This window comes from Rhamphochromis sp. 'chilingali' (assembly GCF_963969265.1).
Source record: "Rhamphochromis sp. 'chilingali' genome assembly, chromosome: 1".
In the NCBI taxonomy this organism is placed as follows: Eukaryota; Metazoa; Chordata; class Actinopteri; order Cichliformes; family Cichlidae; genus Rhamphochromis; species Rhamphochromis sp. 'chilingali'.
Window position 1 is genome coordinate 57676609 of NC_137929.1, and position 25603 is coordinate 57702211.

At 40.5% G+C, this 25603-nt stretch overlaps 2 protein-coding genes and 1 long non-coding RNA gene across 3 annotated transcripts in view; all 3 read left to right on the plus strand.

Annotated features, from left to right (window-relative positions):
- Window positions 1–25528, plus strand: LOC308400309 (B-cell receptor CD22-like; the record flags this gene model as incomplete). Its single annotated transcript, XM_080887946.1, has 5 exons — window positions 1–30; window positions 24592–24843; window positions 24923–25168; window positions 25406–25416; window positions 25517–25528. The coding sequence occupies exons 2-5, from the start codon at window positions 24822–24824 to the stop codon at window positions 25526–25528; spliced, it is 291 nt and encodes a 96-aa protein (XP_080744072.1). The 5' UTR covers window positions 1–30; window positions 24592–24821.
- Window positions 1–25603, plus strand: part of LOC308409243 (low affinity immunoglobulin gamma Fc region receptor II-like) — a gene marked incomplete at its 5' end in the record, with an annotated part of 32627 nt that overhangs the window by 1686 nt on the left and 5338 nt on the right. Inside the window, 3 exons of the mRNA XM_080901859.1 lie at window positions 3988–4245; window positions 4325–4570; window positions 4810–4878. Of these exons, the coding sequence (XP_080757985.1) occupies window positions 3988–4245; window positions 4325–4570; window positions 4810–4878 (573 nt within the window). The remainder of the gene's footprint in view (window positions 1–3987; window positions 4246–4324; window positions 4571–4809; window positions 4879–25603) is intronic.
- LOC308392965 lies at window positions 14101–19688 on the plus strand. Its single transcript, XR_013970885.1, has 3 exons — window positions 14101–14281; window positions 16802–17926; window positions 19554–19688. It is a non-coding gene; the product is annotated as an uncharacterized lncRNA (long non-coding RNA).

A 25603-nucleotide genomic window follows, 5' to 3' on the forward strand; every position in this document is an offset into this window, starting at 1 on the left:
TCTCACTGCTGAGCTGCACAACAAACCAAGGTCAGTAACCTTCTTCTGTCGTCTCATCTGTAATCCTGTTCTATTTATCATTTAATATATTAATGTAAATTTTAAACACTAAAGTTGACAAGTTTCACCAACATCTAACCACTAACACCTGCGACACTTTGCCTTCACCACTTCCCTCAGACCCGTTCACTTGCATACTTTCAAATCGGAAACTTTTCGCTGTTTCTACAATTTCTGACCTTATTCAAAAATTCAAGTAATCCACTCGTCAGTTTGACCCTCTTAAAACTTACCCTGTGTTCACCATAATAACTGATATTATTCAGTTTTCCTTCACCTTTCTAATCAGCCTTTACAACACCTGTACTTAAGAAACTGCATATAAAAAATATAAAAACAATACCTCTCATCCTAAATTCAACTCTTTGTAACTAACATCCTATCTCTAAACACTCTGCGTCTCTGTGGCTTGCAAACCCAAAACATGCTGCACGAAAATTGGTCCACCCCAAGGATCGGGTCCCCCGACACAAACAAAGGAACATAGTGTTCGCTGTTATGTGCCAAAATTTATACATCGGGGAAACCAAACAACCTCTAGTGAAGCGGATGGCACAACACAGAAGAGCTACCTCGTCAGGCCAGGACTCTGCAGTCTATTTACACCTACGGGCCATCCTCTGTACACATCCTGGACAGGGAGGAACGCTGGTTTGAGGGCAGAGTAAAGGAGGCCATTTACGTGAAAAGGGTATGACCATCTCTGAATTGAGGAGGGGGCCTAAGGGGACATCTGTCGCCATCTTACAATGCTGTGATTGCAGCCAATCCCCAACTCTCTGTGAATGGTACTCATGGCCATTGATCAGTGGTTGTTGATCAGTGGTCATGAGAATTTGCATATTAATGATCAAGGAACTGACCTCCCAGCCCATTGTTCCTTCAGTGGTGCTAGTTTCAGTCATTATGCAAATATAGTGTTTATAAACCTGCAGTCAGCTGAGACTGAAGAAATCACTTGAACGAGTTACAAAAAGTTTCCCCCACTGAAAACATTATGTCCAGATGAACAAAATCAACCTTTTGGGATTCTTTCCATAATTCTTCAGTTGGATTCAGGTGATTGCCTGGACCATTCTAGCAGCTTTATGTCGTTTTTGTGAAACCAGCTGAGTTTCCTTGGGTGTGTTTTTGCAATCGTTGTCTTGCTTGACTCTGTTGCCCCTCGCTTCATCTTCATCACTCTGGTAGATGGCAACAGATGTTTATGAAGAATGTCATTTTTCCATTCGTCCTTCCTTCAATTACACGAGTGCGCCTGTCACAGCTGCGATGACAGTCTTGTAGGGTTGAAGGGAAAAGTGCCCAAACGCAGATGATGAGAGTGAGCTTTATTTACAAAATGGTGAGAAAACAGGCTGAGCAGAGGTTGGAGGACCGAAACTAAGATAAATGTAAACTGGGGAGAATCTAACAAATTAAACTGAAACCTAAACTCATGGGATGACATGCATGGAGAAACACAGGAAGACATGCGGAGGAAACACAGATGGACCAGTGACCAGCACAAGAGAACACACACTATAAATAAACACAGAGGGAAACGAAGAAACTGCACACAGAAGAGACACAGCTGAACTTAACGAATATGATGAGACAGGGAGGATATAAACTGGATGCACTAACATCAGATACGGACCTTCAAAGTAAAACAGGAAATACACTGACAGAATTCAGAGACAGAGTACAGACAGAGTAAGATGAGGAGCATAGAGACCAAAACCTAAGAACAAGCAATACAGAAACCAAACACTAGTAACCAAGAAGAAACTACAGACCAGTAAAACTAATAATAAAACATCAAAACACTGAGTCACACAGAGGGGGCTCTCTGAGTACAGTCGTGGCCAAAAGTTTTGAGAATGACACAAATATTAGTTTTCACAAAGCGTGCTGCTTCAGTGTTTTTAGATCTTTGTGTCAGTTGTTTCAGTGATGTATTGAAATAGAATTACAAGCACTTCAAAGTTTCAAATGCTTTTATTGAGAATTACATCACGTTTATGCAAAGAGTCAATATTTGCAGTGTTGGCCCTTCTTTTTCAGGACCTCTGCAATTCAACTGGGCATGCTCTCAACTTCTGGGCCAAATCCTGACTGATAGCAACCCAGTCTGTCATAATCAATCTTGGAGTTTGTCAGAATTAGTGGGTTTTTGTTTGTCCACCTGCCTCTTGAGGATTGACCACAAGTTCTCAATTGGACTGAGGTCTGGGGAGTTCCCTGGCCATGGACCCAAAATGATTTGTTCCCTGAGCTACTTAGGTATCACTTTGGCCTTATGGCACGGTGCTCCAGCGTGCTGGAAAATGCATTGTTCTTCATCAAACTGTTCTTGGATTGTTGGAAGAAGTTGCTGTTGGAGGATGTTTTGGTACCATTCTTTATTCATGGCTGTGTTTTTGGGCAAAATTGTGAGTGCAGCCCACTCCCTTGGATGAGAAGCAGCCCCACACATGAATGGTCTCAGGATGCTTTACTGTTGGCCTGACACAGGACTGATGGTAGTGTTCACCTTTTCTTTTCCGGACAGGCCTTTTTCCAGATGCCCCAAACAATCGGAAAGGGGCTTGATCAGAGAATATGACTTCACCCCAGTCCTCAGCAGTCCACTCGCTGTACTTTCTGCAGAATACCAGTTCTTCCCTGATGGTTTTTTGGAGAGAAGTGGCTTCTTTGCTGCCCTTCTTGACACCTGGCCATCTTCCAAAGGTCTTCACCTCACTGTGTGTGCAGATGCGCTCACACCTGCCTGCTGCCATTCCTGAGCAAGCTCTGCACTGGTGGCACTCCGATAGCGCAGCTGAATCATCTTTAGGAGGCGGTCCTGGTGTTTGCTGGACTTTCTTGAGCGCCCTGAAGCCGTCTTCACAATAATTGAACCTCTTTCCTTGAAGTTCTTGATGATCTGATAAACGGTTGATTTAGGTGCAGTCTTAGTAGCAACAACATCCTTGCCTGTGAAGGCATTTTTATGTAACACAATGATGGCTACATGTGTTTCCTTGCAGGTAACCATGTTTAATAGGAAGAACAATGATGTCAAGCATCCAGTCTGCTATTCTAACTCAGTCAGCATAACAAAATGATCTCCAGCCTTGTGCTCGTAAACATTGTCACTTGAGTTGATGAGAACATTATTGAAATGATCTCAGCAGGTCCTTTTATGGCATGAAATGCTGAATGATGAAATGCAGTGGAAATTGAATTTTTGAGATTAAGTTCATTTTCATGACAAAGAAGGATTTTGCAATTCATCTGATCACTCGTCATAACATTCTGGAGTATATGGAAATTGCTATCATAAAAACTGAAGCAGTGTCATTCTCAAAGCTTTTGGCCACGACTGTACAGTAAAAAAACAAACACTGCATAAGAACTATTCATTGGTTTTAATCATCATGAGATGTTTCTTGTGTGACATTTTGATAATGAGACACATATGGAAGTGAACCAGCTGATATTAATTTGCACTAACTGGCAGGATTGCTTTCTAATTATTTATAGATTTCAGCTGGTTTCATGACTGCCCATGCCTTTCTACCTCTCTCTCTCCCTTTCCTCTGTCATTTCTCATTATTACGCACAATTTATGGATTTCTACGGTTTGATTTCTTTGCGTGTGTGGATCGGTTGTCACCCACACCTGGTGTCAGTAGCATCTTTGGAAATAAATTTACTGAAGAAATTATTGTACTTATTTTTACTTATTTTACCTGCTGGTAATCCTCTGTTATTAATGGTTTTATGTATTGCAAACTTAAAATATTTTGGTTTATTCGTATTGCTTTTAACTTAAGTTAATGTTTCCAGAATGGATCTCAGATATAAAACTGATGAAACAACTGATTAAGCAAAACATGCTAACAATTGTGTCAGATTTCATAAAATAAACAGATCATTGGTTTTTCATTGTAACCCTCACAGCTCGTCTGACTGTGAGTCCCAGCAGCTCTCAGTTCTTTAAAGGAGACTTTGTGTCTCTGAGCTGTGAGGAGGACGACAGCTCTGCTGGATGGACTCTGAGGAGAAACACAAGCACAGACACCCAAGCTGAGTGTGACAAGTGGGGAAAACCAGCTGGTTCTTCATGTAACAACAGTGTTTTCCCATGGGACAGTGGAGTTTACTGGTGTGAGTCCAGAGAGGGTCCCATCAGTAACATGGTTAACCTGACAGTCACTGGTAAGCTGAGTGTGTGGAGTTAGTGTTGATGAAGCTGTGTGTAAATGGATGAAATGCTGTAGTTTGTCTCTGTGTTGAGGTGGATCAGTGATCCTGCAGAGTCCTGTCCTCCCTGTGATGGAGGGAGATGACGTCACTCTGCTCTGTAAAACAAAGACCACTCCCTCCAACCTCCCAGCTGCTTTCTATAAAGATGGCTCCCTCATCAGGAAGCAGCCTACAGGTCACATGACCATCCAGCATGTTTCCAGGTCTGATGAAGGCCTCTACAAGTGTGACATCAGCGGTCATGGAGAGTCTCCATCCAGCTGGATCACTGTCACAGGTGACACACTCACCTGTCTGTGTTTCTGCAGCTTTCAACATTCACAATGTGACGACAACTTAATGACTGTGTTTGCTTTATTTTAGGGGAACACACCACCACACCTCCACCTACATCCACACCTCCACCTACATCCACACCTCCACCTACATCCACCTGTCCTCCTGGTTCCACCTCCATCACTCTTCCTCCATCACTCTCTCCTCCTGTTCTCTCTGTGTTGTCATCTGTTGGATCAGTCTGTGTTGTGGCTCTACTGGTTTTACTGGTTCTGCTGGTGAGACGATGTGTTCACAGGAAACCTGAAGGTGAGACTCAGACTTCCTGATGGTTCATGTCTGAGTTTGTTTATTAGAATAAATTTCACATTCATTATGACCACAGTAACAACTTTCTTACATGTAATCTCTGTTTACAGAACTTATATTATTGTTTAATTTTTATCGGATCAAGGTAATGGAGAAGATGACATCATCACTGACATCACGTGCAGTGTCATCAACATATCCAAGTGTCTGCAACAACCAATCAGAAAAAGTGAAGGTAATGCAATGTTTCAAACTTTTTTACGTCAGGATATTTGTAAATATTTTAAGACATCTTTGGGAGGAAATTTCCAAATATCATAAAAGTAGTTCTTCCTCTCCCTCCACTCGTAAGCAAGACTTAAATTCCTCCATTTGGGGCTGAACTCATCCTCCTTACCCGAGGACCATGGCCTCAGACTTAGAGGCGTTAATTCTTATTCCCCTCTTGGCTGTGAACTGCTCCTGAGCGAGCATGAGTACATCACCTGATGAAGCCCTCAGTTATGAAGAGCATCTGTGACAAAGGGCCCAAGGTCTTGGGCTCTTTGTCACAGAGCTATTCCAACTGTTTTACATGGACTGAATTGGTTGTAGCATTGAACAATATTCCAAGAGGTGAAGTTACATGTCCCAGTTGCAAGACTTAATAGCTGACATCCACGCTTCACTGCACCACACATTAGACCTGGCCCATATGGCAGCTCCTGTGGGTGGACGACTGACAGAAAAATTCCACATATCTTGAAGCTGGCCCTCACGGCCTATGGCCCAGCCACCAGGTGCTCCATTAAGCATCCTCCCCAGGCTTGGCTCCAGGGTGGGTCCTAGTAACCCAGTCCCAGAGAGGGTAAACTGGTCCTTTGGTTTATTGCTTCTTATAGAGGGTCGCTCTTTGTCTGAACACACACTCTGGTCCAGTCAGTCTTAGGAAGCCCTAACAGTCCTTGACAACACAGTCTGTGGGATCACTGGGACACACAAATACCTCCACCACAGTATGGTGGCAATTCACTGACTGAAGGTCTGTGAAAATATCGCAGTATCGCGATATTTTGGATTTTGAAAATATTTTCTACCTGTATAATAAAAAAAGGGAAAGAAGAAATGTCTAAAAAATTTTGAAAGGGAAAGGTAGGAGAAGATGTTTTCATAGCAATACACATATACTTTTGTTATGAAATCGCCTTACCTAAAATGTGCAAACTTAGTCTTTCATTCTGTGCTTACTGAGTGTTGTTCACTGTGAGCTGGACTGTGTGTTTGTGGTCTGTGGTTAACTGAAGCTAACAGCTCTGCAGTCGTCCAGCATCCTGTTTCTGATAGAAAGAAAACACGTCAGCTGCAGGTGTTTCAACACAGAGCTGCTCATTTTAAAAACACATCTCCAAGGACATGGAGACATGATCTGGAAAAGCATTTCTCTAAATCCTGCACACAGAAATTCAGCCAAAGTAGATTTAATTTTTAAAATAGTGTTCAGGCTGCGACAAGTGTTTGCTATGTGCTCTATAGTAAAGAGAGTCAATCTGCACTGAAAGCAGGTGGCAGCTTTGTGGTCGTCCAGTTTTCTTTTCCACAGAAACACCCCCACTTCTCTATTGTCAAAGCTGTGTCACAGTTGAGGTGTTAAGAACACTGAAAAGCTGCTGTGGTTTATAAAAATGATCACTTAATCTCTTCACAGAGCATCATGGTAAACAAATAATGCAGCAATCTAATATGTTTTATTCTCAGAGTGTGATTCAGCTGTGATCTACTCAGCAGTGAGAACTGAAGACGTCGGTTATGGACAAACAACCATCAGAACAAGAAGGCCCAGGTTCAGCTCCTTATCTTTGACTATGGACAGAGACAAGCGGCTCACCCTTTTTTCCAGCCATCATGGTAACCTAAGCTGAAAATAAAAACACGTTATGACTCATGCTCTTTACCAGATAAAAGCTCACTTCACACTTATAAACCTTTATCTGGAAGCCTGTGAATCAAAAAAGTTGCAACTGGGGCTGATTGAACTGCAAAGCATGTAATCACTTTGCCACTGCTTCTTTTTACTGTTTAAACTGACATCCAGATAAATGCAAAGTATGTTTATTCCAGATAAACATACTTTGCATTTTTCAAGAAAACAGTATCAGCATGTTATATGTCAGAGATTGGAGGACGATTTTCATTGTGATGTTCATACAATTATATTATACTCGGCCTTAAGACAAATGGACCATAACAGGCCATTCAAAGCAGAAGTTATTACAAAATGCTCTGTAGTAACCTTTAGCCATCCAGAGGAAACAGAACATTTCTTTTCTGGATTTTGAAGCTTGGAAATATTCAAGTCAAAATGATCTAATTACACTTAAAATAAGACACAATCGGCTACAGAGCAACATTTCTGTAAGATACAGAAACTTGTTTCAAGACAGTGAATCTTGAAACTAGAGAGAAACTAGAGAATTTTCACTTGTTTCCATGGCAGATTTTTTCACTTAATACAAGATATTTTAGGTTGAAATTCACTAGATTCACTGTCTTAAAACAAGTTAATATACAGTGGGATTCAAAAGTTTTGACAGCCTTGTTATCAATATCAGTCATTATTTTCCTGTATAAATCGTTGGTTGTTACAATAAAAAATGTCAGTTAAATATATCATATAGGAGACACACACAGTGATATTGCAGAAGTGAAATGAAGTTTATTGGATTTACAGAAAGTGTGCAATAATTGTTTAAACAAAATCAGGCAGGTGCATAAATTTGGGCATGACAAAAAAAAATGAAATCAATATTTAGTAGATCCGCCTTTTGCAGAAATTACAGCCTCTAAACGCTTCCTGTAGCTTCCAATGAGAGTCTGGATTGTGGTTGAAGGTATTTTGGACCATTCCTCTTTACAAAACATCTCTAGTTCATTCAGGTTTGATGGCTTCCGAGCATGGACAGCTCTCTTTAACTCACACCACAGATTTTCAATAATATTCAGGTCTGGGGACTGAGATGACTCAGATACTGAGTGGAATCCATGTGTCCCTCAGCTTTGACAAGATTCCCAGTCCCTGCACTGGCCCCACAGCCCCACAGCATGATGGAACCACCACCATATATTTTACTGTAGGTAGCAGGTGTTTTTCTTGGAATGCTGTGTTCTGTTTCCTCCATGCATAATGCCCCTTGTTATGCCCAAATAACTCAATTTTAGTTTGATCAGTCCACAGCACCTTATTCCAGAATGAAGCTGGCTTGTCCAAATGTGCTTCAGCAAACCTCAAGCGGCTCTGTTTGTGCTGAGGGCGGAGAAAAGGCTTCCTCTGCATCACTCTCACATACAGCATCTCCTTGTGTAAAGTGCGAATGGTTGAACGATGCACAGTGACTCCATCTGCTGCAAGATGATGTTGTAGGTCTTTGGTGCTGGTCTGTGGGTTGACTCTGACTGTTCTCACCATTCATTGCTTCTCTCTATCTGAGATTTTTCTTGGTCTGTCACTTCGAGCCTTAACTTGAACTGAGCCTGTGGTCTTCCATTTTCTCAATATGTTCCTAACTAGGGATGGGTACCGGTGTCCGGTGCCATGATGGCACCGGTTCTGACATAAACGGTAGTAACCAGACCGAAAAGCAGCGCACATTTCGGTGCTTTATTTCGGTGCTTTTTTTCCCCTGAGCTGTGATACACTTCTAGCCAATCATTTTACGTTTCCGAGGATAGTAGGCGGGTCCAGGTACGTACGTTCTTTTATGCAGAGCTACAGATTAAAAATGTCCAAGGCAAAGCGGTCAAAAGTCTGGCTGTACTTCACAGCAAAATATGCAAACTCAGCAGTCTGCAACAAGTGCTTTAAGCTGATACTGTGATACTGTCAAAGGAGGTAACACCTCAAATCTGATGAAACACCTGGCGATGCATAGCGGTTTTTTTTTTTTAAAAGCCGAGAAATGCGCCGTATTTGATGGCAGCAGCAGCCGTTCTTCTCTGCGTGAGTAGCTTAATGTTGTTCGTGTGTAATTTACGTTGAGTAGGCTAACCACGTTATTACATTAATGCATGTAAGGTGAACTAGCAAACATCATCATAGCTACATGCGGCTGTCTTCTTGTTTGATGGCAGATACTCCCTTCACCCTGGCCAAAAAGGCTAAAATGACCAAAGAAAAAGTGGGAAACAGTTAAACATGAGAGGTTTTTGGACAAAGTTTGTATTTTTTCCATTGTTTAAGCACTGCTTCCAGCCAAGAGTGATACCATATATGCCCCATAGCTGCAGAAAAGGCTAACATTGTTATCTTTTTACAAAAAAACAGCTGAACATGAGAGGTTTTTGGACCAATTTTGTGTTCTCCATTCTTTAAGCACCGGTTTGAGCACCGTTTGAGCACCGGCACCGTTTCAAAAGTACCGGTTTGGCACCGGTATCGGATAAAACCTAAACGATACCCATCCCTATTCCTAACTGTGGAAACAGACAGCTTGAATTTCTGAGACAGCTTTCTGTATCCTTCCCCTGAACCATGATGGTGAACAATCTTTGTCTTCAGGTCATTTGAGAGTTGTTTTGAAACCCCCATGTTGCTACTCTTCAGAGAAAATTAAAAGAGGAGGGAAATTTACAATTGACCCCTTAAATACTTTTTCTCATTATTGGATTCACTTGTGTGTGTAGGTCAGGGGTCACTGAGCTCACCGAGCCAATTTGAGTTCCAATAATTAGTTCTAAACTTTTTGGAATCAATAAAATGACAACAGTGCCCAAATTTATGCATCTACCTGATTTTGTTTAAACAATTATTGCACACTTTCTGTAAATCCAATAAACTTCATTTCTCTTCTCAAATATCACTGTGTGTGTCTCCTATATGATATATTTAACTGACATTTTTTATTGAAACGACCAACGATTTATACAGGAAAACAATGACTATTAATAAGGTGGCCAAAACTTTTGCATCCCACTGTATCTCACTGAATTGTTACTCTTTAGCCTAATGTGTCTTATTTTAAGTGTAAAGAGACATTTTTGACTAGAAATGAGACAAATATACTTGGTAAGATTTTGAGTTTTTGCAGTGAGTAAATATTCTGGTGCCAGTAAACTGTCTTAAAATGGTTTGTCTAAAAATTTATCTTGTGGTTAAAGTGTATGAAAATAACACTGCATGTCTATGCAGATGCTGTGTGATCTGACACATCAGCAGAAAATATGTAAAAAAGTTAAATACGTCACATGATCAAAAGCAGAACGTTAAATTATTTTAACTGTGATGCGTTCGCTGACATGTCCTCATTCTATGCTGTTTATAAAGAGAAGAATGAAGCTTGGCTTTGTGCTCGTATTCTCCTCCTGTGTGTGGATTTTTTTTGTTGTTGTTTTGGCAGAGCCAAATGTCATCTAATCACTGAAGTGGTCCACCAGTCCACCCTCTGGAATCTAGCTGCTGTTCTCTAACTGGTCCACAAATCCACTGTAAAACACACTAGTTTATATTATCTTTGTTCTCCTCATAAAGTTACCCTCACTGAGGGGCAGAACATTCAAATGGAGAGGTTTTTATTTTATATAAAGATGCAGAAAAAGAAAAAAAGAATGGCACCATAAAGATTTTTTTATGGTAACTTCACCACCACTTTCTAAGTGTGCTGTCGTCTCCACAGCAGTGATCTGGTTTCTCTGCAGGTTCAATAAACTTTGGTCTCACTTGATCTTCTCGATCTACTCTTATTTTAATAGATCCATATGAAGTTTTGGTGATCTGGAGGAAACTTTATTAATAAACTGACTTTATGTACAATGTGTTGGAGTTTCTTCTAAGCATAATTATGAAATTGTCTTCAAAGAAAACTCTGTAAATGCACCATAGGCACATCTGATTGTGTTAAAGCGCCCTCTGGTGGAGCTGGACTATAAACACTGTTCAAGCCTCAATAACAGACTCAACAGTGCTTCAGGTTCTAGAATATGTGGCCCACTGCGCATGCTCAGGAGGTGTCCTGTCAGCAGTCAGCGCTGCAGCAGTTGTTTCCACCAGAAGTGAATACTGGCATCAAAAATATTATAGCATGATCAGTAACAAGTGTGACGTCACCTGTGAGCAGATGATAGTTTAGGTTTATTTAGGTTATTTTTATTTACGCTTTTTAAGTTTCATTTTTTAGAAGCCTATTAAGTGAGGAAATTAGTCTTTGTTATACAATCTTCAATTCAACGTATTCCCGATAAAAGTGAAAGTTGGCTCCACCCACTGTGACGGTTTGCGGGACAAGATGTGTTTAGGAGAGATAAGGACCCAAAACGCAGGCACTGGCTGAGATGTGAGTGAGCTTTACTGCAGGAGGGTGACATACGACCAAAAGCGAGAGTGGCAAGAAACAAAACCAAGAAAGAGTCTAAACTGGGAAAACTAATAAAACAAAACCGAAACCTGAATTTGAATCACCAGGGAGGGTGCACGGAACACACTGACATCAGATACGGACCTTCAAAATAAAACAGGACATACATAGACTGGATTTAAAGACACGGTACAGACGGAGAACAGAGGAAACACAGACGGAGAACAGAGGAAACACACGGGCAGACACTAAAAAGAAGGAGCACAGAATCCAAACCCTACGAACTAACAAGTCTAAACCCCTGTACATAATCAGAATACATTAGAAAACAAGATTATGATATAATAATAATGATAATAATAGCATCAGATAACCACTCGCCTTGTATTGTTTATTTATTATAATTTTGTGCTAGTCTCCATCTGGTCAGAATGGTCTTTTTTCCATTTCCTTTATCCACACATCCTCCTGAGAACCGGTAAAAATGAATCTTCACATTGAACTCTTTTGTGGTTTCATTAAAAGCTCACATGTAAAATAAGATAAGCTTTATTAGTCCCACATGTGGGAAATTTGTTGTGTCACAGCAGAAAGTGGACAGTACAAGTTACAGCAAAAATGAAGAAAAACAACAGACTGGGATAAGATAATAAGAATAAGATACTATATACAATAGAATAAAATACTATGTTAACAGAAAAAAAATTACACTTGGTGTTATTGTGGATGTGTGGATGTGTGTGTTTGGTCAGTTGTGAAGTCTTTGTTCAGGAGTCTGACAACAGTTGGAGAGAAAGACCTGTGAAATCTCTCTGTCCCACATCGTGGGTGCCACAGCCACTGGAGGAGCTGCTCAGTGCTGTCAGTCTCCTGCATGGGGTGGGAGATGTTGTCCAACAAGGATGAAAGCTTAGCCACCATTCTCCTGTCACTCACCACCTCCACTGGGTCCAGAGGGCATCCTAGAACAGTGGTGGCCCAGGAGATGCTGTTGCCCCAGCAGACTACACCTTAAAAGATGACTGAGGCCACCACAGAGTCATAGAAGGTCTTCAGGAGTTGGCCCTTCACTCCAAAAGACCTCAGCAGCAGGTACAGCCTGCTCTGTCCCACACTGTGAGTCTCTTTTCTTTAGAGAGCGTCTGAGTTATGAGTCCAGTCCAGTTTATTGTTCAGATGAACACCAAGGTACCTGTAGCTGTCCACAGTCTCAATGTCCATACCTTGGATGTTTAGTGCCTGCAGAAGTCTACCACCAGCTCCTTGGTTTTATTAGTGTTGATCTGGAGGCAGTTCAGCTGGCACCAGTCCACAAAGTCTTGGGTCAGTCCTCTATACTCCTTGTCGTCCCCATCAGTGATGAGGCCGACTATTGCAGAGTCATCAGAGAACTTCTGCAGGAAGCACTGGGTGGAATTGTGGGAGAAGTCTGCAGTGTAGATGGTGAAGAGGAACGGAGCCAGAACCGTTCCCTGATGATGCCATCTGGATCCGCTGCCTTTCTAGCTCTGATCCTCCTCAGCTACCTCCTAACCTGAGTGGTTGAGAGAGTCAGGCTGGAGCCTTGTGTTGAGTGTGTATAGGATTCTGGTGTTAGGGGTGGGGAGGAGTGAGCAGGGTGATTAGAGGTGGTGTGAAGTGTCTGAGGTGGGGCAGCAGTGGGTGTGGGTGAGTCTGCAGCTGATGTTGAAGACTGCCTCCTGGAAGAATCAAACCTGTTAAAGAAATGATTCAGTTCATTTGCCCCCTCACATCTCCCATGAGCAGTGCGTTCTGATCTTTGTGGCCTGAGATGGTTCTGAGGCCTCTCCAGACTTTGCTAACATTCTTTTGTTGAAGCCGTTTCTCCGTCTTCCGCCTGTAGCTGCCCCGATCAGACCTCTCAGCTCCCTCTGCACTCTTTTCAGCTCCTCCTTGTCTCTGGATTTGAAGGCTCTCCTCTTTTGTTTGAGGACGACTTTAATTTCTGGGGTAATTCAGGGTTTGGAGAAACAGCGCACAGTCCTGGTGGGTGCAGTGTTATCCACACAGATGTTATCCAGTTATGACAGTTATGATGGAAAGGTCCAAAATTCTAATATGAAAATTCTGAAGGAAGTACAGGTTTCAATAATGGCACTTTGACACAGTTCAGTGATGTGCGTAGAAATAAAAGCTGCATATAAATAACACAGAGCTGCTTATTTTCCTCCAGTTGTTTGAACTATTTGTAGAGACAGAGAGCATCAGTCTGATCACTGGAATCTGCTCTTTGTCCCTGGATTTGGACCAAGCAGACCCTGATGGACAGAAACTACAACATTCAAGAAGTTTTTATCATGTCTTCTTATGTTTATATTTCTTTTGATTATCTTAATTGTACAGCACCTTGGTCAAAACACCTTGTTTTAAATGTGCCATTTAAACAACTTTGACTTTGACTTTTTGCTGCACTGAGATTGGAATGAAATGACTTAATCAGACAGTTCATGAACAGAAACAACAGATAAGACAAGAAACAAAACTGTACTGAGCAACATGTGCTGACACTCACTGCTGAACACACAGCTTTGACTTTTGAAAGCCATATCAACTAAAACCTTCACTGCTGAGCGTCTTTGAGCCCTGACAGTAAAAATCATCATCATCATTAATATGTGCTGACAGCAGCTGCTGGACTGTGTATGGCTGTCGTTTCCAGTTCTTTTGTTTGGATCAAACTAAGATCACTGAAAGAGCTTTCACTGTCAAACACACGAGCTAACAGCCAATAAGAAGAAGGAGAAGTTGGATGTTATGGTGATGCTGCTGACACAGATTTGTCTTGTAAAACAGGTTAACAAGCAAACACAGGTGCATTTCCTCGTTGGTGGCTGTTTGATACAGAGGTCTCTTTACTTTCAGATTTTTAATTCTTTAAACTTTTTTTTTGATTGTGAGGATAAAATTTTAAGGAAGTTCCTCTTGACCTCACAAATAACAACAACAGGGCACATGGACGTAACACAGTTTAAAAAATATCTTTCACTGGATAATTTTAATTTTTCCATCCTGACGATCAGAAGAGTTTTTGGGGGTTTCAGAGATCCTTCAGAACAACAGTAAGTGTTCATGAGCTTGTAATAATTTTACCAAGTTTCTGTAATTTCACAGACAGTGTGGAGTGGGAATTTCTCTTTATATCTACCAGTGTTAGTGGAAAAAGGTTCTCATTCTTATACTTTTCCTTTGAATTTGAGGTATTTGTTTGTCACATGTCTGGACTTGCAGCTGCTCAAACAGGACAAACAAAGGTGGGCGTGAAAGTGTTGACACAGGTCACAGATGTCTGATATAAAACAGCTGACAGGGAAACAGGTTAGTTTAGTCTGCAGCTGTTTGATACAGACACACCTTTACTTTGGGATTTTAAACTTTTACATTTTTTATGATTTGATTTTTTTTTATTTGTCAAATATTAACATCTGAGTAACTTTTCACTTGTTTGTCACAAAACTTCAGTAGCTTCCTTTTCACCTACTGAAAAACTGATGGGACACACTGACCTCACAGTTTTTTTATCTGTCAGGAGATCATTTTATTTTTTCCACTCTGATGATCAGAAGAGTGTTTGAGTGTTTGAGTGTTTCAGAAAAACAGTAAGTGTTTAAAATGACGTCTTTCAGTTTTTTAAGTAATTTGACAGGCTGACTGAAGCTGTGAGCGTTAGTGGATTAACCCGTTACTGTAACCACTCACTGGTTCTGCTGGTTAGATGAACGTCATGTCACGTTAGTGTAAAACATTTGATTCACTGTTGGCTGGTTTCATCTGTGAAAACACATCGAAATGAAAGAATTCAATGTGTTTCATCATCTGAAGAACCAAAAGCTGTCAGAAGAAAATCACCTCAATCACAAACAGGAAGTGTACTCAGTTACTCTCCTGTACTCTGATTACAGTCATGTATGTTTTCTCTGTGTCTGCTTCTTTGTCCTCACTGTAAACAGATGTACTGAGAGACTCCTGCACTGATGTTTCATAGGAAAGTCCAAACAGCCTCACTGGTTCTCCATAAAGAACAAAGATTTGCTCTCTGTGGCTCCAACACAACTTAAAGACAATCAAAGGTGGACAAAGTTCTCTGTGGTTTTATGGAGGCTGCAGCTAAATGCTGCCTCCTCCATAGTACAATATACATGTTTATACAGTGATGTCATTTTGAAGTCCTTTGGCTGATGATGGTCTTTAGTATGTAGCTGATGGTTGATGATGAGATGTTTGTGTTGTTCTGTGGAGATCATTCATGAACTGAACCTGTTAAACACTCAGACCTGCTTCAGATTTCACCGCTTTAGTTATGACGCACTTATTTATGGTCACCCTACAGCGCAGCCTGACTTCATTCAGAGACGATGAACTGGGCGTATTGAGTTTGAACGAGTGTCTAAAAAGTCAGATCTGTTCTCAGTCAGAGACCTTCAGGATCATTTAAACCTTAAATTTAATCTCATGTAGTCAGGATTTAAACTCAGGTTCAGTTATTTCAATAAAACCATCCTGAGACATTTAGAACAATCGAAGCGTCGGAGTTCAAGAACACGGAAATGTCTGCTGTGACTGCGTCGCTCTGCTCGACTTTGCTGTTTGTCGGCCTCTTCGTGTTTGTCTCTGCAGGTGAGATTCACTCTGTGGGACAGAGAGGAAAAGCATCAGTCTGCTTTACATGTTAACAACATTTCCTGAAGATTTATTTTCATATTGATTCAGTTTTTCCGTGTTTGTGAAGGAGACACGAGGCTGGGTGGAGTCTGTGTGGACCTAACATGTTGGTGTGATCAGATCTCACAGAGACAAAGAAGTGTGATGTGTGTTTCAGTGTGATGTGTTGTAGTTTCAGGAGTCAGTATACAGCTACAAAGCATTGTGTTCAGTGTAAACAAACAGCTGTAGCTACATAAAGGCAGCATGCAGAGACTCACAGTGTCTCATAATGAGAGGCTGCTCGTCCACCTGGGCCTTCCTCACAGTTTCTGTCTGATTTCTCAGACTTTTATCTGATTTAGTGCTCAGCTCAGATAAAATGATAATTGTGGCTGATTTTAACATCCATGTAGATGCTAAAAATGTTGTTATTATTATTAACATTATTTCCTGAAAACCCTCTCTTGTCTGATCATATCCAAATAACATTTAAACTTAAAATAATACCTACACAACAGTGAGGAATAGATATAATCACAGTATTTTCTTATCTAGTGTCTTTCTTAAAGTGCTGTAACTAAATTTAAGGATGTAATTATTCCACTGTGATCCTCTTCATGTGCCAACATGGTATCTTGTTACCAGTGTTACATCCTCACTGCAAATGACTCTGGATGCTGTGGATTCTTTAAATTATGCAGATAAATTGAAACTTTGCAGAGATGTAAAGTGGATGGATGAGAGAAAGAACACTTTGAAAGTTCCACATCAACTATCAAGGATGAATTTTAATGACTTTTTGAATATGATGTGATCGTATTGCATTGACTGTAATGAATTTGAGCATAATTGTCCTTTATGTTGTATGCTGCTTTTGAAGTGAACAGTTGCAGTTTGATCCCTTTAACCTCCCTGATTTGTGTTGTTTCTTCTTTCAGACAAGAAAAACATCACAGCTGAGTCTGGACAAAATGTCCCTCTGACGTGTCGAGCTCCAAACACCAACACCAGGGCTGTAGAGTGGAGCAGAGCTGACCTGAAGCCAGAAAACGTCCTTTTGTATCGGGATGGCCGATTTGAACCAGCCAATCAGCATCCATCTTTTAGGTAGCGGGTGGATCTGCAGCTCAGACTGATGAAGGATGGAGACGCGTCTCTGATTCTGAAGAATGTGACAAATAATGACATTGGAACATATGAGAGTCGGTCCGATTGGATGAAACAGTCATGCAAGCTCATCAGCATCATCTACCTGACTGTTGATCCTCCAGGTGAGTGAGTAGAGTTGAGTGTGTGTGTGATCAGAGGTGAAGCTGCTTCCTGGTTGTTGATGTTTGTTTCTAAAGATGTTGATGAGAATTTGTCACGTGTGTTTGGTAAATTGTGTTTTTTTTAGCGCTAATATTTCATAGGAAACTTCAAACAGTCTCACTGGTTCTCCATAAAGAACAAAGATTTGCTCTCTGTGGCTCCAACACAACTTAAAGACAATCAAAGGTGGACAAAGTTCTCTGTGGTTTGATGAAGGCTGCAGCTAAATGCTGCCTCCTCCATAGTACAATATACATGTTTATACAGTGACGTCATGTTGAAGTCCTTTGGCTGATGAGGGTCTTTAGTATGTAGCTGATGGTTGATGACGAGATGTTTGTGTTGTTCTGTGGAGATCGTTCAAGAACTGAACCTGTTAAACACTCAGACCTGCTTCAGATTTCACCGCTTTAGTTATGACGCACTTATTTATGGTCACCCTACAGCAGCGTAAACACACGTGACTCTAACGTGACTTCCTGCAGAGACGATGACTTGGACGTATTGAGTTTGAACGAGTGTCTAAAAAGTCAGATCTGTTCTCAGTCAGAGACTTTCAGGATCATTTAAACCTTAAATTTAATCTCATGTAGTCAGGATTTAAACTCAGGTTCAGTTATTTCAATAAAACCATCCTGAGACATTTAGAACAATCGAAGCGTCGGAGTTGAAGAACACGGAAATGTCTGCTGTGACTGCGTCGCTCTGCTCGACTTTGCTGTTTGTCGGCCTCTTCGTGTTTGTCTCTGCAGGTGAGATTCACTCTGTGGGACAGAGAGGAAAAGCATCAGTCTGTTTACATGTTAACAACATTTCCTGAAGATTTATTTTCATATTGATTCAGTTTTTCCGTGTTTGTGAAGGAGACACGAGGCTGGGTGGAGTCTGTGTGGACCTAACATGTCGGTGTGATCAGATCTCACAGAGACAAAGAAGTGTAATGTGTGTGTCAGTGTGATGTGTTGTAGTTTCAGGAGTCAGTATACCGTCACGAGCAGATCTACAGACGTGGCATGTGTCACCCTGATATAATCTCTTGCCACACCGAGTGCCACCGTAGTTTTGTAAATGACAATGTTTATTAAGTGGTGGCACATGCCACTCCATGCCACCTCTGTAGATCTGCTCCTGGGTTTTAAATGGTTGTACAAAAAAGTCACAATCATTGGTTACATTTTAAGGCATATTACACAATGTAAAAGCTGCATATGTGTAAAGAAACGACTTTGATTTTGCCCATTTGATTTCCATGCTACTCTAAGAACATTTCATTACATCCAGCCCTGTGACAGAGACAAAGAAGTGTAATGTGTGTGTCAGTGTGATGTGTTGTAGTTTCAGGAGTCAGTATGCAGCTACAAAGCTTTTAGTTCAGTGTATACAAACAGCTGTAGCTACATAAAGGCAGCATGCAGAGACTCACAGTGTCTCATAATGAGAGGCTGCTTTCTCTCACACATTATGTTCACTTATTATCAGGACGTATTTTTGTTTGAGGAACCTGCAGGAACTCAGTTCAATAAGTAAACTGTGAAAAACACAAGAAACCAAATGTCTGTGAGTTCATAACAAACAATAACATCTTCTCACATTAATAATGACGATTATGAAAAATACTCTATGAAAATAAAAAAAACATAAAACACTCTGATGTAGTTAACATTATTAAATACAAAGTTACAGTAAAAAAAACAAACATCTTTCTTAAACTTGAAAGAAAATAAACTACCCTATAATTTTTCCACATTTGGTATCGTCCACTCAGCACTTCCTGTATATAGTTTGCTGGTTTATGAGGCCCCTCCTTTGCTCAACAGACCCTCAGCATAAAAAAGATTTATTTTATATTATGCATTAATTGTATATTATGAAGTAATTCTTATGTTTTTAATAAGTTGTGCTGGACTTACTGTTTCTGGTAAATCTCATCTGTAAGGCTGCAGTTTTAATTCATTTGAAGGCAGGACTCAGAAACCGGTCTTGTTATCATCTATCGTCCACCTGGACCTCACACAGAGTTTCTCTCTGATTTCTCAGAGTTTTTATCTGATTTAGTGTTCAGCTCTGATAAAATAATTTTTGTGGGTGATTTTAACATCCATGCAGATGCTAAAAATGACAGCCTCAATACAACATTTAATCTGTTATTAGAATAATTGGCTTCTCTCAAAATGTAAAAGAACCACTCTAGATCTTGTTTTAACATATGGAAGAAAAACTGAACATTTAACAGTGTTTCCTGAAAACCCTCTCCTGTCTGATCATTTCCTGATAACATTTAATTTTTTCAATGTGTTCAATTAGATCTTCTCACTCTCACTACAGAAGTGAACATTTGTGCTTTGACCTTTAACCTCTCTGCTCTGTTTTCTGTTTCAGACCAGAAAAACATTATAGCTCAGTCTGGACAGAACGTCACTCTGCCATGTCAAGCTCCAAACAACAACATCATAGCTGTAGAGTGGAGCAGAGCTGACCTGAAGCCACAACATCTCCTTTTGTACCGAGATGGACACTTTGAACCAGCCAACCAGCATCCATCTTTTAAGAACCGGGTGAATCTGCAGGACAGACAGATGAAGGATGGAGACGTGTCTTTGATTCTGAACAATGTGACGATTAATGATACTGGAACATACAAGTGTCATGTCTTCCCAAACAATGAACATATTTACAATATCTCCCTGAGTGTTGTTGATCCTCCAGGTGAGTGAGTAGAGTTGAGTGTGTGTGTGATCAGAGGTGAAGCTGCTTCCTGGTTGTTGATGTTTGTTTCTAAAGATGTTGTTGATGAGACTTTGTAGAAAGCAGCTGGTCTGAGTGATGTGATCAGAGTGCAGCAGATAATGTCTGACAGCAGTTTGAAGAGGAAATGGATTCTGTTCTGTTCTTCACTCATCACCTACCTGACAGCTGACACCTCACACCTGTTTCTCACCTGCAGGTCAGACAGGAGGAGACACAGAGGCTGGAGGGAAGGAGGATGGAGGGAAGGAGGATGGAGGGAAGGAGGATGGATCTGTTGGACTGAAAGTCGGTCTTCCAGTTGCTGCTGTTCTTCTGTTTGTTGCTGTTGTTGCTTTTTTGATCTACCAAAAAAAGAAGGTTAAGAAGGTGAACTATGAATCTACTTGCTCATCACAGTCCTAAATTCTGTTTCACTGAAATCAAGAAGGATGATTTTAAGACAAAGAAACTAATAATGCTGAACCTCAATCAGAGGGACATCAAACGCGTCCATATTTATTTTTGATTTCACATTTCTCTGATTTTCATCAGACTTGTTTAGACTGTTACATGAAATTTCACATGATGAACCTACAGCACTGAAATCTGTGACTTATTTTATCAGGTTAGCTGCTCATCCCAGTGTAAGTTTCAAGTCTTAAAGTTATTTTCATTTCTGCCTCACTTCATATGTGGAGAACACAGGAGGTCACATTATCAAACAAATACACATCAAACAAGATCAAGGTTTTTCAAAATAAAATATTCAGCTTCTGAGTGAACTCATTTTAAACAAATCTGTGATTGTGAGCAGACTTTGTTCATCATTGGTTTGCCCTCCTTATTTATCACTTCAGTGTCCTGTATGTTACAATAACAGAGTCACTGAGTGTGTTTCATCTTCAGGTTCAGCTGTTTGTGACATCAAACTGGTTCTGTGAGGTTTGAACAACACAAATTAATCTCATGCAGAGATCAGCTGTTACAGTATAATTATTGATACTGACTGAACCAACCTGCACCATAAACACTGCATGTGGTGAAGAAACGATGGATTACTGTGGATTATAAACAATCAGTGATCTGCCTGATAGTGTTTAGGATTTATTGATCATCTTCAACTGAATGAATGTTATAATGTACAGTGTTATAATGTACAGTGTTATAATGTAATAATAATTTATGTTATGTGTTTCTTCAGTGTAACTGCAGATTTAGATGTTTTCTCTGATCTTTTCTCTCCATCAATGCATCTCTGTTACTGCAGTCTACATTTCAAAATAAGGTCAAATGTTATTGATTGATTAATTAATTAATTAATTTTTTGTGACTCTGTTTATTGACAATAAAGTTTTGAAAACAATTTTATGGCATGTTGTCTTTTCATTCTTTTCATTTAGTTCAGCAGAGTTTGAACTCAAAACTCGGACTAACCAGTGGTTCCAGTTTTGATGATGATGTCATCGTTAGGTTTGTGGTGTGTTGGAGCAAAACAATGAATTGCTATAGGAGAGCTCCTGATTAGACTTCATGAAAATATTCTAAAATAATTTCTCCACATCAGCCTCATCTACATGTCTGCTATCGGATCATCGTGCCACCTGCAACATTTTCACAATAAAAGCCCCCTTAAAGCTCTCTAATGTAGCCTTGCTACTTAATTAAAAAGTAATGCAATATAATACATGTAAAAATGAAGGAACTGACTGCTAATGAGAACTAGGCAAAACAAACTAGAAGCATCACTGACAATTTGCTTGTATCGTTGTAGACTTTAGGGTCAAACACCGCCCTCTAGTGGCCATAATTATAAATGATTTGGGAGAATAAATAAATAATAAATGTTCCATCAAAGTTATGAAATATAATCAGATGATCTTAAAACACTCATGATCTTCTGGTCGTGTGTGTTTGTGTGGCAGCTTTAAGCCACAGCATTTTATTTCAAAGTATTTCCAGAAAAAAATCTACACTTGAGCTTTTTCACTGATGTGAATATTTAAATAATTCTATTCACTTGTATCTTTAGACAAGGCATAACATGAGTTACCTCCTCTGTGTTTGAACCAATAGAAAGCTGGTGCTCAGAGGAAGAGGGCGGGTTTTACTTGGTGTCAGTGAGAGAAATGACAAAAAGCTCAAATGAGTGAGAAGGACGATGAAGGAAACATCTGTGCTGTGTCTGCTCTGTAAGTAGAATCTCTGTGTTTGTTTGAATTCTTGTACTTTGACTTTCTGCTCTCCTGATAACTGATGATGGAGGAGAAGACATGAAAAACAAATCAGGCTGAATAGAAACTATTAACTGCAGGATGAAAGGTGTCCCATATAATCACACTGATTACTGTTCTAGCAGCTGAATGGCTGATGTTTACAAAGAGTAAAAATGTAAAATGTAAAAAATGTAAAAATTGTCATTGAATGGAAAACAGGCCCACGTTTATTTTCAGCACTGAAGCCAAGTTCGATTCAAATTATTGAATATCAAGTTCTGCATCAGATTAACTTTAAATAGTGATGACTTCATACATTTCTCTACAAACTCCTTACTCTACTAATTTACATTTAATCTGTAGATTTATCTGACCTAACATCAGCAACTACTTCTGATAAACCAGCCAGAGTCTGTGCTGTAGCCAACTTAAAAAACACGATGATCTTAAATCTTCAGTCTAATGAAAATAGAAAGAGTTTGTCTTGACATTTTTGTTAAAAAAAAACAAAACAAAAACATAAATCACACAGGCTATAAACTGCTAATGCTACCCAGTCATGTGCAAAGTGTTTGGGAAATTGTGAAACCCACCTGCCTGGTACCCACCTGGTAATCAAACTTCAGCACAAAAGCAGTAAATTTAGGTCAGAAAAATCATCATCATGTCATGGTCCTGGGCCATGTGGGCCAAGTATTCTGAGTTTCTTGTATTTTTGTATTTCGTTCCTTATTTAGGCCATGTTTCCTGAGTTCTCCTGTTGTGTTGTTCCCTAAGTGTTTTCCCTTCGTGACTCTTACCCCCTGTGTGCCCCTCTGTGTATCTATGAGCCCTCGTCTCTCTTTGTGTTTATTCCATGTTTCCCCTGCCCGTTATGTCTATGTTCTTCCTGTGCTCTCTCTCTCCCCTCCTGTCTGAACCCCCGTGTACTTCCTGTTTTACTTTGTGACTCTCGCGCCTGTATACGTCATGTTATGTTCACCCCGCCCTGTCTTGTTATGATTATCAGTGTCACCTGTGTTCCCCGTGTGCTCCCACTTCCCTCGTTAACCCTCTGTGTATTTATGTCTGCGTCTCCCTCAGTTCCGTGTCGCGTTCTCCCTCATGCTGTGTGGATCTCCCTGTCTCTCTCTGCGAGTGCTTAGTTTGTTGTTCCCAGTTTAGTTTTGTATTTCCTGCGATCTGCCTCTCCAGCATTAAAGCTGTGATTTTTGAGTTCATCCCCTGAGTCTGTGAGTTTGCATTTTTGGGTCCTCATCCTGCCTGCCACACAGCGAGCCATGACACATCATCATCATCATCATCGTTTATTTATATAGCACTTTAAAAACATACAAGGCTGACCAAAGTGCTGAACAACATAATAGATACCATAAGAATAATAAATACGATAAAATAATAAACATAGCGAAAACAATAAAATACAAGTCAGTCAACCACTGAATCAAAAGCCAGTGAATAAAAATGCGTTTTCAATCTGGATTTAAAAACCATCACTGATGTCGATTGCCTAATGTGAAGAGGAAGATTATTCCAAAGCTTAGGAGCCACAATAGAGAACGCTCGGTCTCCTCTCAGTTTCAACCGTGATTTGGGGACTGAGAGCAACAGCTGCTCAGCTGACTGGAGCGAACGAGTGGGGACATAGGGCTTCAGCAAATCAGACAGATACGCAGGTATTAAAGATTTAAAAGCCAATAAAAGAACTTTAAAATGAATCCTAAATTCAATTGGAAGCCAGTGCAGGGAGGCCAGAACCGGAGTAATGTGCTCAAATTTCCTTTTACCAGTTAAAAACTGTGCCGCAGCATTCTGTACTAGTTGCAGGCATGTCAGAGTGCCCGGTCCAACCCCTATTAAAAGGGAGTTACAATAATCCAAGCGTGAGGTTATAAAAGCATGGATAACAGTCTCCAAGTCACGCCTTGAAAGAAAAGGTTTAACCTTCGACAGACGCCTGAGTTGATAGAATGACGATTTCACCACCCCATTCACGTGGCCATCAAAGGTAAGTGCAGAGTCGATTTTTACCCCAAGATTGGTAATCGAGCTCTTCAGAGCAGCAAGGTCAACATCAGGGATATCAGGAACGATTCGGGCCAAACAGAATTGCTTCCGTTTTACGTTCGTTAAAATTTAAAAAGTTTTGAGCCATCCATGACTTAACATCACTAAGGCATCACTAAACAGTTTGTCAGCTGTTTGTGTGGAGTTGTTCTTTATCTTCAGCTCAAATCAACCTGAGTGTCATTTCTCTTTAGTTCTGATCTCACTGCTGAGCTTCACAACAAACCAAGGTCAGTAACCTTCTTCTGTCACACTGTAAACCTGATAAATGCTCACTGATATGACCTGATTGAGTTTCAGAATGGATCTCAGACATGAAATTGACAAAGCAAAGTGCATTTTTAACAACTGTCTAAGACAGAAGTTATAAAATATAAAATTTCAACAGTTTTTCATTGTAACCCTCACAGCTCGTCTGACTGTGAGTCCCAGCAGCTCTCAGTTCTTTAAAGGAGACTTTGTGTCTCTGAGCTGTGAGGAGGACGACAGCTCTGCTGGATGGACTCTGAGGACCAATAATAAGATCACTCAGTGTGGAGATGGGTGGGGAAGATGGTCTGGTTCTTCCTGTAACATCACTGTTTTCCCATTGGACAGTGGAGTTTACTGGTGTGAGTCCAATCAGAGTACCATCAGTAACATGGTTAACCTGACAGTCACTGGTAAGCTGAGTGTGTGGAGTTAGTGTTGATGAAGCTGTGTGTAAATGGATGAAATGCTGTAGTTTGTCTCTGTGTTGAGGTGGATCAGTGATCCTGCAGAGTCCTGTCCTCCCTGTGATGGAGGGAGATGACGTCACTCTGCTCTGTACAACAAAGACCACTCCCTCCAACCTCCCAGCTGCTTTCTATAAAGATGGCTCCCTCATCAGGAAGCAGCCTACAGGTCACATGACCATCCAGCATGTTTCCAGGTCTGATGAAGGCCTCTACAAGTGTGACATCAGCGGTCATGGAGAGTCTCCATCCAGCTGGATCACTGTCACAGGTGACACACTCACCTGTCTGTGTTTCTGCAGCTTTCAACATTCACAATGTGACGACAACTTAATGACTGTGTTTGCTTTATTTTAGGGGAACACACCACCACACCTCCACCTACATCCACACCTCCACCTACATCCACCTCTCCTCCTGTTCTCTATGTTTTGTCATTTGTTGGATCAGTGTGTGTTGTGGCTCTACTGGTGTTACTGGTTCTGCTGGTGAGACGATGTGTTCACAGGAAACCTGAAGGTGAGACTCAGACTAGTTGAGTTTGTTTTTTATTTTGCAGGATAATTTAGAAATTGACTTTCAGTCCTCATGATTAGATTTTCATTCCTTACCTGTGCAGCTAACTCTTTAACACTACAAATCAAATAACGTTTTCAGTTTTCTTAAAACCTAATTAGAAAAATTAATTTGCTGATGATTTGATACA